Source organism: Cryptomeria japonica, chromosome 4 (assembly GCF_030272615.1).
Source record: "Cryptomeria japonica chromosome 4, Sugi_1.0, whole genome shotgun sequence".
Classification (NCBI taxonomy): domain Eukaryota; kingdom Viridiplantae; phylum Streptophyta; class Pinopsida; order Cupressales; family Cupressaceae; genus Cryptomeria; species Cryptomeria japonica.
In genome coordinates, this window is record NC_081408.1 from 685881370 (window position 1) to 685897434 (window position 16065).

General features: G+C 37.2%; 1 protein-coding gene across 8 annotated transcripts in view; it reads left to right on the forward strand.

Moving 5' to 3' along the window:
- LOC131028627 (pre-mRNA-splicing factor ATP-dependent RNA helicase DEAH1) overlaps positions 1-16065 on the forward strand; it is a 190919-nt gene that overhangs the window by 100318 nt on the left and 74536 nt on the right. For 7 of the 8 annotated variants that reach the window (XM_057958933.2, XM_057958930.2, XM_057958931.2 and 4 more), the window contains 6 exons: positions 3725-3804; positions 4056-4123; positions 4442-4499; positions 6119-6176; positions 6408-6467; positions 6782-6850. In XM_057958933.2, the coding sequence (XP_057814916.2) occupies positions 3725-3804; positions 4056-4123; positions 4442-4499; positions 6119-6176; positions 6408-6467; positions 6782-6850 (393 nt within the window). Of the gene's footprint in view, positions 1-3724; positions 3805-4055; positions 4124-4441; positions 4500-6118; positions 6177-6407; positions 6468-6781; positions 6851-7062; positions 7102-16065 lie in introns of all 8 variants that reach the window. The other variant, XM_057958935.2, reaches the window with a different exon arrangement.

The window sequence follows — 16065 nt, forward strand, 5'->3', positions numbered from 1 at the left end:
GAACAGTGCAAATTTGAAAATCAAGCTCCGGTCCTTCAGTGAGGGACAGGAGCGAACTTTGTCTTCTAGGCCAAAATGCTTCATCTTTTACCATGAAATGTCCTTGCTAGGGAAGATTTCACCTTACTTCACGCTATGAATAAAAGTTAATATCCAAGAAAGGTCTAAAATTGTGCATATAAAGAATTTCGCCCTGGTCCTTCAGAGAGGGACAGGAGTGCATTTACCCTTCTAGACAAAAACTCCATCATTTCATTGTTTTTAATCAAGTTTGGATGCTCTATCACGTTCATTTCGCCGTCCACCATGCCTTTGATGTTTCAATTTGACCAAACAAGGTCAGGAATGACTCTGCTAAGTCCTTTTCGCCCTGGTCCTTCAGAGAGGGACAAGAGCGATTTTCTCTTAATCCTTCAAAATTCATTATTTTCTTGCCTTCAAAATCTTCAAAAGCATCAAGTCACGTCCAATTATCTTTCCTGAAGGCCCTGCACAAAACAAAATAGAAAAGTCAGTGACAAATATGCATAAAATAACATTTTCGCCCTGGTCCCTGAGTGAGGGACAGGAGCGATTTTGTCCTTTCTGGCTTATCCATACAAAATTTAAGTCTCCGATCATTTCACAGGGCAGGGTTAGGTCATTTTCAAGGCCAGGAATCAGTTAGCAAGCCCTCGCAAAATAAGAAATTGCACTTAGAATGAAATTCGCCCTGGGCCTCCAGTGAAGGACAGGAGTGATTTCTCTGTTTCAGGCATCATCTTGCCTCCAAAATTTGATCAAAATTTACCTAGGCAAGGACACACAATTTCACCTTCAAAATGCTAACACTTGGACAAAATTTGGATTTTACCCAAAAAACCCCGACTAGACCTAACCTGGGACCTATCTGACTTTCCTGACAAACTTACCTTATCGTCTCAATCTCAATCCTCGGGAGGATGCTTAATAACTTTTCAAAATTTGACAGACAGACAGACCAGACAGACCACTCACTCACTCAAAACCCTAAAAGCAGAGAGAAGAACAGGCAAAACAAAAGCGAAAAGAGGGGGTCCCCATTTTAATGGGGCGATGTGTGAAAGGATCGCAACAGTAAGGAACCTGCCCACTATGCTTTTCAAGGCTCTCCAAAGGCCTCTTTCCTTTTAAAAAGGCTAGGTAAATTATCCCTTTCTCCAATTTCTCCTTTTTGAAATGCCTCTTGTTTGCACACTAAAAAGCTATCAAATATCATTGACTTGTTTATCTCTCTTTTCTCAGAAATCAACTGGCCTTAATAAACTTCATGCTTTTGTAAATGTCCAGTTTCCTAATCCTAGGGAAATTAACAAAATTCCTCCTTTTAAATCTATTCCAATTGTTATTCCCCCCAGGTTCTGAAGCCCTGCTCTTGAACAAGATGCATCTTTTTCCTGCTCAGATAATTTCACCTTGATCATATCTCTTACAAACACTCATAATTGCATACTCAATCATATCTCTGTCAAGCAATAATGATTGCATGCAAGGGCTATTACAATAGATGGAAGCAAAATAAGGTGTTGTGGCACCCTTTCACCAGAGCATACAGTTCCTTTTCCTATCCAATGGCATAATAAGAATCAGGCCATCCTCCAATATTGCCGTAAACATCAAATCAACAGTAGATATCTTGATGCAAATGGTACGCTGGTCAATGAACAACTGGCACAAGACTAAGGAAGAACAAGAAGAATTAGGAAAATTCTTTGTTTTGTAGAATAATTACATGCCCTATGGGCGACTCTGAAATGTATGGAACCCAGCCAACATAATTTGTAGAGAGACATTTTGTATTATATCTTTCCCCTTTTATGAGCTAGCCCAGCCTATAACTACTCTTCTATTTAAGTAGCAATCACAGCCCTCATTTGATACCAACTTCTGTCCAAAACAAAAACATTGAATTCTGCAGCCTATTCTGAAGGTACTGAACTACTTTTAAGCTAACACAGCTACATTATAGCTTATTCACAGACATGGGAATAAAAAGGTAAGTCTACGCCTCACATCTGTAATCAAAACTTCAAGAATTAAGATCCTATGATACGTCAGATTCCGTCCACTTGCCTTTTGATTGTCTGATTGCTTGTAGAATGCCTTGCTTGCCACTTGCATGCATTGGACATGTTGGACCATTTGACATAACTGGAAAATGGTGTCTATTGGTAACCAGCTATTGTCTTGGAAAGATTTCTTCACTTTATCTTCTTCCAAGCATGAACCAGATCTTGCATGGCTGCTCCAAGTTTACATGGAAACATGTGACAGCCAAGTGAATGTGGTTTACACTTGTGCAGTTCCATAGGAATTCACACTTGTGTCAGAAAGGAATGAGTTCGATTCAGCTTTGTTTGCCTATATGGTGACACTCTGTCGATCTCTGGCCTTAACATTACCACAATAGATTTCTCACGTCCTTAACCTTAAACAATAAAAAAACCAAAACACTCAATTCACACGTCACAAACACAAACACTTATGCAATTCCTTTTTGGTAACATAGGACTGCTTGACCCTCAGTATGCTTCTACATCAAATCTGCTTAGGGCAAAACTACTCGCAGCTTCATTAGAGAGCCAAAGCAATTGAGGAGCTCCTTTCCAATGAAAAAGTCATAAACTTTGCTGAAGCGATTTGGCAAACTGTCCAGCAAGTAAAATACAACAGACAAATGATCAATCTGGCTCAAACGGACAAGAGGTTTGTAATTCAGCAAAGAGTGCCCTCTGTATTCTCATAAAATTATGCCTCTTGGGATTCTCATTTCATGGAGTTGCATATGCCAACCAAAAGATGATGTGCAAAGACAAAATCAACCTTGAACATGCCTGGGTGCCACAACATCATAAGTATCTTTGTGTGAATCCTCAAATGATGCGGGGAAACATACTGCTGGACTGTTTGATATATGTTTTTTTTTTTAATTGACTGATACATAGCCAAAGATAGTTATCTAGAATTGCTAACTTTCATTTGATATTGTTCAGTTTAAGACTTTTCGCCTTTATGGCATTCACCCTATTGAGGTGCTGATTTTTTGTCACCGCATTTTTGGTAATTTGTAAATTCATTAATATCAAAATATTGCTGCGTTTTTTGAAAAGCAAAATATGCACCTCTAACTTTTACTGTTCTTTGGTTCAGAAAGAACAACTGAGGATGATTAGCCTTCTAACTTTTGTTTGTTAGCCACCTGCTGGCTCTGAATTCCCCACTTTTGACATTGTGAATAATAGAGAACTGTACAGGGAGCAATACATTACCCATGGACATGGATTTTGCCATTGCTATATCTAACATTCTTTGAGCCATTAGATAATATTAGATTCTGTAGAAGTTTCTGTGAATGCCTTCTCATATGTGTGGTAAGTTGGTTACACAAGCTTTTGTCTTTACATTGTTTTTGATACATACATTGCATTTCTTATCTTGAAGAGAATGTTTTGATAGAAATATTTGTGGTTCACACTCCCAGTGAAGATCAGAAAGACAGTGCACAGAAGACAAACTTTTGTATTCTTGTTGAACGGCTTTTGAGGAATCCTGTATCTTAATGAGAATCCCAGGCTATACATATAGAAGTCTATCTTGGTGCTGGATATTTGTGGATAAAATTTTTAAATGGATTTTATTTATCTCAAGCAAAATTGACATGTCATCATGCATTCCATGTGGAACTTATTTCAATATTTGGCTGCAGTACCGCATGCCAGAAGCATATGATGAAGACGGCAAGGTGAAGCAGGAGAAAAGATTTGCTGTAGCTATCCAAAGATACAGGTTATCCTTTACTTTGAAAAGTGCTACTATATGGATGTGAAGCTTATTGTTTTGGAGTTTCCCGTCTAAAATTAACAGTGATTGATGATTCGTAGAAACATGGTTAGTTGCTTATACCAGCTTCCTGCTGTGTATGTTTGATAATCTCTGTCTAGCAATCTCCTAATATGGTGTAAATATTTTCTCATTTCTGCTTCATTAGGATAGTTTGAAATTGTTTTTTCCTTAACATAATCTTCCTATTTCACCAGAGATACAGGCTCTGAAGACAAAGTAAATCCATTTGCAGAGCAAGAAGCTTGGGAACAACATCAGATTGGTATGATAATCTAAGAATAATTAATGAAAATGTTTGCTTAATGATTAGGCATACTAAGTATGCTAGATGAATTTGCACTTTGACTGTTCTATTCTTTCTTTAGTGCATGTGTTTGCGTGAAGAAGTTGATCCCAATACTTTTTTGGATATAAACATATCTGTGAATTTATGCCTATAGTTTAGGAGACTGGAGATCTGTTGATACCGAATCCTTTTTATAAATGTCTAGAGTGTTGGCTGGATATATGCTTGTTAAGCTTGTTTATATTCATACCATTGGTTACATTTGGTTTGATGCTTCTGTAATGCCTTCTATAGGAAAGGCAACACTAAAATTTGGAGCATTGGATAAGACAAAACCTCAAGAGGACTATGAGTAAGTTACTAACCTACATCCTTATATTATTCTTTACCAGAAGTAGAAGCAAATATGATTGTAGGCAATTTAAATCTGCCCGCTACTAGATCTGATATAACTAATTTCAACACTGAAAAAGTTGTCTTGGAATTACTAGAATTAATTGAATCGTGAATTTTATTATGCATCAACAATGAATGCCCGTTTTTTATGCAAATTACGATTAATAAAATATGAAGATATGTCAGCATATCTATTTATGACTTCTACATTGAAGATATGTAAAATCATTAGCATTTATTGTTGATATAATATTGTCATTTGACAGTTATATATATTTTTATCTTTATCTTCTGTTGTGCTGTTTTGGGAACAAAAGCAGCTGCGTAATGTTAATCTCCTGGTCAGGTTTGAAAATAAAAATGAATGAAACAGTTTGTAAAAAGTTGTCATTCTACATTCTACCAAGTTTCTGAGGTTGGGATGGCAGGGGATGGAGGGAGATATTTCTAGGATGGCTTTTCTGGGAGGCCACTTTTTAGTTGATGGCAACCAAAACAATATGAAAAATTTAAAAATATTATAAATTTCAACTATTTCATGGCACAAGGCCTAGAAAATACTCAAATAGGTTTCGGTATCCCAGAATAGTAAATTAGGGCCAAAAATGCCAGATTGACAATGTATTTCTTAACCTAAGGACAGCTTGTAGAACATATGCTTTTCAGCTGAATACCTTCGCTATCTAATTGAATTTCTGTTGATCAGTGCTTCCCTGTCTGTGCTTTGCTACTGCTGGTACTATAGCTGTACATTGGTGGCTAGCTGTTTGTATTTTGCTGCCTCCAATTGGCCTATTTTTACAATGTGCATTGGTTATCCGGTATCCTTGTTTTTATATTTGATTCTCTCTCTGGTCAGATTCTCATCTGCTAATATCTTTTTTCTCTGCTGGTAGCTTATTTCTTCTTGCTGATTGACTTTCTTTACATGCTTTTAATCCGTGTCTGTGAGTTTGCTGTTCTAGGGTTTTGTACTACAATAATGGGCAGTTGTTTGTTAAATATATATGGTAGTACCATGCCAGTTGAAATCTATATCTGTTTAGGTTTTATTTCATGAACGTCAACCAGATTTCTCTAAAAATTCAGCCAACAAATATTTGGTAGGATTGCTATTTTAATTGCTATGTCCAAACACATCCAAAAAATTTCATTTCACTTTTATGATCAAAGTTATTTCCATCTTCTGAGCTTCTTGATTTGAAACTTTTATGATCAATGTTATTTCCGTCTTCTGAGCTTCTTGATTTGTCTCGTGTAAGCCTCTAAGAAACTTCTCAGGTTACTAATTTGTAATTAGTTTGCAATGGATTGTTTTCTCTTTCTTTGTCAATTTTCTATTTTAGACACCATATGTTGGATGCTGAATTCTGCTGCTGCTGCAAGGTCACTTTAACTTCTTCCATAGACAGTTGGATTCCCACAAGACATGAATGTGGTTATCATAGCTCTAAACACTGATTTCATGAAGAATGCATCAATGTGTAGTAGAATTTGTAAAGGATTCATCTCTGATTTAGAATGTTTTAGTCATGGTTGGTTTCTCATGATTGATTACCTTGAAAATTGTGCCAGGTATGTATTTGAAGACCAAATTGAGTTTATCAAGGAATTGGTACTCGATGCAGACGAGGTAATTTGAGAGTTTAGGTCTTATGCTGATGTTTTGGATTGTATATCAAATATTTTCTTCTGGGTTAACTAGTAATAAAATGTATCATATATGTCTCTTGCTTTGGTTGATCGGACTAGACTTTGGTGATAAAAGGGTAAATGTTTACTATTATTTACAACATAGGTTATATATTATTCACTATTGATTTTTCAATAATTTGTTCACTACTGATGTTTTACATTAAATCAGGTTGAGGGTGATGATTTTGAAAAGGATTCTAGGACAAAAACAATATCACACAAACTCCAGGTGGGATGCATTTTCATGAAGCCAGAAATGAATGTAGCATTTAGCTATAGAAGGCATCAAATTACATTTTATACCATGAACTGTTTAATGTACATGTCATGAACTATACGTATCAACTACATTAAATTTTCATTTTATTCCACTGAAATGCACAGCCCACTTACATAACACAATTTTTTTTCATACGAATCCTGATCAAATGTTTGGGATCATCAAGCCCTTGGAAATAACATTGTTTACTTTCTATTTTTTTATATAGCATCAACAATTGGTTATTTGATGTCAGCTTAACTTTTCTTGCAATGATTGTATAGGATGACAGGAAGCTTCTGCCAATCTATGCCTACAGAGAAGAGTTGATTCAGGCTGTAAATGATCACCAGGTAGATCAGCTTGACTCTTTGTTCCTGCTTATGAACTTTGCAATGGTTACCGATATTAAATCTGATCCATAACAGATTGTGGTGAAAGTGAGTAGTCTATAGGTTTATAGTAAATGTATCATTTTACAAGACCTCTTTTTAGACAAATATATTAATAGATTGTTTACTTTCTCCATGAGAATGGGATTTCCCCTCTCAATCAAAATTTGTAGGGGTGTCAGGTACTGCTGATAATGCACTCATATACTAAAGTAAGTATTTTTGGTTCATAAAGACATGTTTTGGTGTATCATTTTTTGAAAAAACAATTAGATCTTACAGAGTGTAAGATCAGAAGTGGATTCCTTTGGCCATATGTTTTAAAATAAAGTTTTACATATGTTCACAAAGTTTTATTAGAAACAGCCCTTAGGTTAAAAGTTACACAGTTACTTTTATTCCTTTGGATAGACTAAGGAATAATTTAAAGTTTTCTAAAGTTCTATAATGTTTTAAAAAAATATGACTTATAGCTTGAAGCAAAACTATTGAACTGCAAAATAGCTATTAAGAGCCCTAAATTTTAATAAAGTTAACTTTTTATATATTAAAATTACTTAGCACCATGCTTTTTGCCATGTGCTTATCTTATTTTCTTTTTACCAGGCATTCTTGATCATCTTGCTGGAGTTTATTCATTTGGATGCCTTATTCTTTTCCGAATGCCTGCACTGCTGCATCTTCAGTAGTCATAACATTCACCATGCCATTGCTGTTGTTTCTAATAGGAAACTTTCTCTAAAACACCTTTTGTATAATTCAGATCTGTACGTTACTGATTCTGCTGCATATGTATATGGTTAAGTGCTGGGAGCTCTTGTTTTCTTTGGAAACTTTGCTGGATGTTGGGCATTCCTAATATGAACGCCTGTGTATGCAGGATGCTTCCTTATTCTCCATCTGATGTGAGCCTTATCTAGTAAAAGACAAAATTACTTATCTAATTTGTGCCTATTGCTGGTACATTTTTCAGATGCCTCTATTCTCCTACTTATGCTCAAACAGATCTAAGAAATCTCTATAACTGTCTTTCATGTCTTTGCTACCATAGAAAAATGCTGCATATTTGACCCTTTGCATCTCAACACCAGTGCTAGAGATGCACCAACACTTCATGTGCCTCCATATTTGCACCTCAAATGCCTTTGCTGCAGTTGCACTTGACAGATTTTGCAACCCTTGAGACTCTAAACTCCTACTTCTTATGCAAAACCAAAAAATATAGAAAACAAACTAATCTTAGGCAATTTGCCCAACTAAGATTAATATTCATAGGTGCAAAATATGTCACAGGGTTCACCTCATTTTATGCATGAAATCTGAAATCTGAAATTTTTTTAAATTCCCAAAAAATTCATTTAAGCTTACCCTAAATTTGTACAGCAAAATGGGCTAGAGTTTTTATCAAATATATTTTAAAAGTATGTTTTCAACTACATTTTTCTGATTAAATACAGATCAGGAGTCTTATTGTGAGCTTCTTCAAATTTGCCAATGGGATGTAGATTATTTCCCTGCTAATGACTTTTGCCAACCCCTTTCTTGTGGCCATTGTTGAGGCATTAGAATTGATGCCTATTCTTGCGTATAGATTGGAGGTATATACAAGTTGAGTGTCTGGAAATAAAACCTATATAGCTTCTTTTCGTTGATCAATACTCGCTCTACAATGAGAAAGTTGTGATCACTTTTGCTGACTCTGTCTTTATATTCCATACTTTTTTAATGTTTTGTTCTTTTTATTTATTTATTTATTAATAAAATTTTAGCATATTAAAAAACTATCAACATTGTTCTTATTTATTTATTAATAAAAGTCAAAATATTAAAAAACTATCAACATTGTTTTAATTTATAGTATGTTAAAATTTAATCTTTTGACCTATTTAATTTATATTATTATCATTAATATATTCAATTGAATGTATTTAGTATCTACATATTACAATATTGAAACAAAAATTTTAAATGTATTTATATTCTAATATTTTAAAATTTATGTAACACGAATTTAATCATGATTTTTTTCTTTTTTTTTTACCCTCATTGAATTTCATCCAAATTTTATTGTTGCCAAACACGGACATGAACCCAAACTTTGTGACATAGGGTGCAACGGAGCAAATGGATTGCCCCTTGCCTTTCATCAAAACACAACTTATGAAAAGAAGTTCTCTTGCTCCCAGTTGCTCTAGTACCAAATGATAGATTGTACGTTCATTTTTTACTCAAAGACAATTCTCTTCAATTTTATTCATTAGTTTTTGGGAAGGGGGGATGGAGGTGGTAGCACCTACAAATTTTGAGGTTAATTGCCCTAAATCTTCCTTGTTTGATGTTTGTTACGTCTTATTGGCCCCTTAAACCCTAAACCCTTTGGTCACAAAGTCCTATTTCAAGCTTAAAATCCTACATGTTATATCTTGGTGTTGACTTGCTAGTTACGATATCCGGTTAGAAGTTATAACCTTGAGTCACCCATTCTCGCTCAGCATTGACCTGCTTGCCTAGTTTTTTTTTTCCTATGTCCATGTTTTAATATTTTTTAAAGTTCCTTTTAGGTGAGATCGATGGCTTGCATGGCCTTGTGTCCCTTTGTCATGTCAGAATTGCCAAGCCCTTCATAATATGTGGACTATCCGATCTGAAATGGACCCATCGCAAGTCAGTGACATGGTGGAGCATGTTGGCGTGTCCTTATTGGACCGTGGCATCACTAAGCCAGAGTTGTCAGAGTCCAGTCACACCCTCGACGTCATGCTATTGCAACACACGTCCAGTGGAGCCCGACACAAGGCAAAGTATAAAGAAAGTTTCTAAAGGCTTGATCTTTTAATCTTGACCATCTATTTCCACGTGACCGTTGTAGGTCGATGGTGCACATTCAAACAGACAAACGACTACAAAAATATGACTGTTTGCTCGCAGGTGAATGGAGTAAATAGCTAAGTGACCGTAGTAGTTGGATCTGGCAACCGTTGCAAGGCATTACTATCTTTTTTATTAATTGTTAATGGTCAAATATGTAACATAATGTTGCCAAATTGCCTCACAAGTTGCCTTAACTGTTCCTCGATACTTTGCTTTTGTTGAGGAAAGAGCCATTGCCTGCTGCTTCTTACTAGTCCAAGTGCCTGCACCAGATTTGAAATTGAAAACATACCTAGAAGCTGATTTTCTGTCATCAATGGAACCTGCCCAATCTAAGGTTGTATAACCAAAGAGTCTAGGATTGTGACTTTTGTTGTACAAGAGTCCAAAATCAGAAATGCCCTTCACATAACACAACACACACTTATCTTCTACCCAATGATCAACCTTTGAAGCTGTCATGAAGCGTGAAATATAGCTCACTGCAAAACTAAGATCAGGCCTAGTAGCAGTAAGGTAGATGAGACTGCCCACCAATTGCTTGAATGCTGATTTGTTCACCATAGGTGAGTCCGATTTGGCTATCAGCTTCAACCCTTTCTCCATAGGTGTGGATGCAGGTTTGTAGTCTTGCATCCTAAACTTGTCCAACAAACTTCAGGCATACTTAGACTGAGAAATGAAGATACTACCTTCAGTCTACTTAACTTCAAAACCTAAACAATAGTGGAGAAGTTCCAAGTCTGTCATGTCAAAGGATTGGCACAAACTCCGTTTGATCCGATCAATCAAAATTGCCGAACTACCAGTGATAATTAGGTCATCAATATAGACAACAAGAATAAGAATATCATCACCAGTGTTTTTGACATACAAATTCAAATCAGATGGACTCCTCTGAAAGCCATTATTTGTGAGGTACTTGTCAATCTAGATGTACCAAGCTCGAGGAGCCTGTTTCAGGCCGTAGAGTGCTTTCACTAGTCTGCACACTTGATGTTCTTTTCTAACAACCTTAAACCCTGGAGGCTCTGTCATGTAGACCTCTTCCTGCAACTCACCGTTGATGAATGCAATCTTAACATCCATCTAATGGACTTTCCAACCAAACTTAGCTGCTAAGGCAAGGACAAGCCGTACGACACTCATTTTGGCTGTAGGAGTAAAAGTCTCCTCGTAGTCAATGCCTTCCGTGAGAAACCCCGAGTAATGAGACGAGCTTTGTACTTGTCAAGGATTTCATCAGCTTTGTACTTAACTTTATACACCTATTTGTAGCTAATGGGCTTCTTCCCTGGTGGAAGATTAGAAAGGACCCAAGTGTTATTCTTTAGGAGACTCTACTGTTCAACTTCCATAGCCTTTTCCCACTCAAGAATCCCTTTAGCCTCAAAATATGTTTGAGGGTCAAAAACACTATGAATGTTGGCCATGAGAGCAAAGTTAATTGTATTTTGTTGCTTGCTCTTATTTCTGGAAGATCTACTCTCAATGAGCTCATCAAGACGAAGATCATTGATGGTCTTAGCTCACCATTTAGGCCAGAGAGTAGAAGAGCCAACATCAGATGTAGGAGGAATAACTGGAGGTGGAACAGGTGGAAGATTGGCATCATTTGGAGGAAATTCAGGCAGTGCATCATCAAATTCAGAATCTACATCATCCCTCCCATTATGTGAACCAAATGGAAGACAAATAGCCAAATCAGAAGCCTTTAGAGGTTGATCCTTAGAATTCTACTTAGACAAGGAAAGCTGAAATGGTCCTCATTCTTGATCAAAGACAACATCACGATTGAATATAAGAGGAGCAGTGTCTATATCAATCAGCCGGTAAGCCTTGTGGTTGTCACTGTACCCTATAATCATAAGTTTCTAACTCTTGGAATCTAACTTGGATCGCTTGGCATCTGGAATCCAAACATATGCTAAAGAGCCAAAAAATTTTAGATGATTGATCTTGGGTTTGTGACCAGTCCAGGCTTCCTCAGGAGTCTTCCCCTTAACAACATGTGCGGGAGACCGATTAAGAAGATAGACTGCAGTGAACACTTCTTTTGCCCAATATGTTTTAGGAACATTCTTGTGTTCCAACATTGACCTAGCCATTTCTGTAATGGTGCGATTGTGATGTTCTACAACGCCGTTTTGTTGAGGGGTGTATGGTGTGGTTAACTGGCATTTTATGCCATGTGTATCATAGAAAGTGGAGAAAGCAGTAGAACAAAACTCCCCCTATTATCTGACCTAAGAGTAATAATGTAACAACTAGACTCTTTTTCTACTGAGGCCTTAAATTTCTGAAATACAAGAAATACATTTGATTTCTGTCTAAGAAAGTACACTTACATTTTACGACTGAAATCATCAACAAAAAGCAAGAAATACCTACACCCAGTTTCAGAAGGTGTAGTCAATGGACACATACATTAGCATAGACCAATTGTAGTACCTTAGAGTGTTGGTGTTCGAAATAAGCCACACCTGGACCGACGATGGACTAGTCCAAGAGGGGCCAGTAGCTCAGTGGTAGAGCACTCCAGCGGCGTATGGGAGGTCCTAGGTTCGAGTCCTAGCTGGTCCATGTCTCAACATGGTATCAGAGCTAGAACCAGGCTAGGAGCCCCAAGCACACGAGAGGTGTGGCTTAGGGGGGGTGTTGGTGTTGGAAATAAGCCACACTCGGACCGACGATGGACTGATCCAAGAGGGGCCATTAGCTCAGTGGTAGAGCACTCCAGCAGCGTATAGAAGGTCCTAGGTTCGAGTCCTAGCTGGTCCATGTCTCAACATGGTATCAGAGCCAGGTCCAGGCTAGGAGCGTCAAGCACACGAGAGGTGTGGCTTAAGGGGGGGTGTTGGTGTTGGAAATAAGTCACACCCAGATCGACGATGGACTGGTCCAAAAGGGGCCAATAGCTCAGTGGTAGAGTACTCCAGCAGCGTATGGAAGGTCCTAGGTTCAAGGCCTAGCTGGTCCATGTCTCAACATGGTATTGGAGCTTTAGGTTCATTATAAATCAGATTATTGGTTATCCTTCACTTTCAGTTTGCTGTTTTAGCTTTGCAAGATGGTTATAGGACTGAAGGTTGAGGACAGACTTGATGGTGCTCTCAACTTTACTTCTTGGAAAGTTCTTGTGCTTCTTGCCCTTGAAGAGGTTGAGCTGTTATAGTTTGTGGAAGACAAGGATCTGCCTGAACCCTCAGATCCAGATGAGTTAAAGCAGTTCAAGAAGAATGCTCTTAAGGCAAAGAAGTTTCTAATTGATTCTGTGAAGGATCATCTTGTTCCAGTCATCTCCAAGTGATATATGTTCAACCAAGGAGATGTTCAAACACCTAGAAGGAATGTTTGAAATCAATAACATCAGCCGAGCTCTTACTCTGAGGCAACAACTTCTTCATATCAAGATGAGCAAGGGAGATTTAGTCATGTCCTTCTTCATGAAAATTTCAGAATTGAAGGACTAGTTCAGCTCCATTGGAAGTGAAGTAGTGGACAAAGATATTGTCATGATTGCATTAAATGGTCTCCCTGATTCTTGGGATCCATTTATTCAAAGCATAAGCGAAAGAGCTAAATTTCCCTCTTTTGATCGCCTCCGATTTGATTGTATTCAAGAGGAATCTCGCCTACCTGCAAGAGGAATGCTCAAAGGCACTCATGGAGGTGACCATCATGTGCTTGCATCTCAACATGTCAAAAGAAAGGGTGATCATTGGAAGAAGAACAACTTCAAAAGAGATAGAGACTTCAGATCTCCTACTGCTTACGATTCAAGGAAGAAGCCAAGGGATCTTTCACGTGTCCGTTGCTTCAGATGCGATAAGTTTGGACACTATGCTAAAGAATGTCAGAATCTGTCCAAGCAAGGATTAGCGAACTTGAATGAAGTTGCAGATTCGAAGGATAACGAAAACTTCCTCTTCATTTCTACCTTATCTAGCCATGTGCCAACTGACAGCAACACTTGGTTGATAGACAGTGGTGGATCCAGACATATCACGGGTTACCGAGAGCACCTCTCAGACTTAATGGAGAAAGAGTTCAATCTTCATGTGGTAATTGGTGATGATGCTCAATATTCGGTAAGAGGTTTTGGCAATACTTCCTTAAATTTGGAATCTGGTATCTCTTTGCATCTTAGTGATATTTTATTTGTTCCTGGAATTAAAAGAAATTTAATGTCTATTTCTGCCCTAGAAGATAAAGGTTATCAAATAGCATTTTCTGAGGGTAAAGTACTTGCTTGGCCTAATAAATCTAGTTTTAAATCTGCTTGTGTTATTGGAAATATATATGATAGTTTGTATAAGCTTTTAGCTAATTTTTTTCGAGCACTCATCCATGAAGCTCCCGAATCTAGCGAGCTATGGCATAGAAGGCTTGACCACCTTCACTTTCAGGCACTTCCCTCACTTGAAAAGATGGTTAAAGGTATGCCTAAACTTATTGATTTTCATGATGATACTTGCAAAGGTTGTGCATTAGGTAAGAACACTAAGAGTCCATTTCATAAAAGTGAAAGTAGAGCTAAGGAAAAATTAGCACTTGTTCATTCTGATCTATGTGGACCCATGTCTGTTCCTTCATCTAGCGGATTTCTATACTATGTTACATTTACAGATGGTTTTTCTAGAAAGACTTGGATTCACTTTCTAAAATCTAAAGAATCTAATGAAGTGCTAAGTAGGTTTAAAGAATTTAAAGCTCTAGCTGAAAATATGTCAGGTAAAAGGATTAAAGTGTTAAGATCTGACAATGGAGGTGAATACACCTCAAGTAGTTTCAATGACTTTTGTGTAGAGATAGGAATTAAGATGGATTTTTGCGTTCCCTACAATCCTCAGCAAAATGGTGTGGCTGAACGAAAGAATAGAACCATTGTTGAAGTAGCTAAAGCAATGATTCATGATCAGGATTTGCAAACTTCCTTATGGGCCAAAGCATCCTAGACTGCAGTATACATTCAGAAAAGATGTCCTCACCGTGTCTTGAAGAACATGACTCTTGAAGAGGCCTTCACTGGAGTCAAACCGGATATTAGTCACCTAAGGATTTTTGGAAGTCATGTCTATGCTCATGTGTCGAAGGAAAAGAGAACTAAGCTAGAGTCATCCAGGAAGAAAGGTATCCTTGTTGGATACAGTGAATCCTCCAAAGCATTTCGTATCTACATTTCAGGACAAAGGTATATTGAGGTAAGTAGAGATGTTACGTTTGAAGAAAATATTGCTTTTAAGAAATCTAAAGGATCCCTTGTCGATGATGATAAAGAGGTTAATGATAATCAAAACATGGATATTGACTAACCCTGAGATTCAGAATGAGTCTATTGAGCCTCCCAAACCTATTGAGCATGGTGATCCTCCTGAGCCTCTGGATCCAACTGATGGACCTAGAGATTTTGCAGTTAGCAAGAAAAGGCCACTTTGGGTTAGGAGCACAATTCAAGAAGCATAAAAGTTTGCAGCTCCTAGTGGCACTTTCAGAGAAAGTAGGAGACCTCAGAAGTTCTCCAAGTATGTTGCAATGATGTGCAACATCATTGAGACTGAACCATCCAGCATAGAAGAAGCTATGAACTAGCAAACATGGAAATTAGCAATGGACGAAGAGTATCAATCCATCATCAAGAATGATATTTGGGATATTGTACCTAGACCTAAAGGTAAGTCTATTGTTTCTTCTAAATGTTTGTTTAAAATTAAACATATCGCTGATGGTAGTATAGAGAAATATAAAGCTAGATTTGTAGCTCATGGTTTTTCTCAAAAGGAAGGCATAGATTATGGAGAAACATTTGCTTGTGTTGCTAGATATACATCTATTAGAACTATTATAGCCATTGTTGCAGCTAAGGGTTGGAAGTCACATCAGATGGATGTTAAGACTACCTTCCTTAATGGTGTCATTGAGGAAGAAGCCTATATTGAGCAACCAGAAGGATATGAGACTCATAATAGAGAATCACATGTATGCAGCTTAAAGAAAGCTCTTTACGGCCTCAAGCAAGCTCCTCGAGCTTGGTATGAAAGAATTGATAAGTACTTGGTTAGTTTAGGGTTTTGTAAGAATGATGCTGATCCTAACATTTACTTTAAAGTATTTAATGGTGAAATGCTAATTTTGGTTTTATATGTGGATGATTTATTCCTAATTGGTGAAGATAGTCTCATCATTAGGTGTAAGAAAGAATTAGCTATTGAATTTGAAATGAAGGATCTAGGTCTAATGCATTACTTTCTAGGGTTAGAAGTGTGGCAAAGACCTAATGAAATTATTCTAAGTCAAGGAAAATA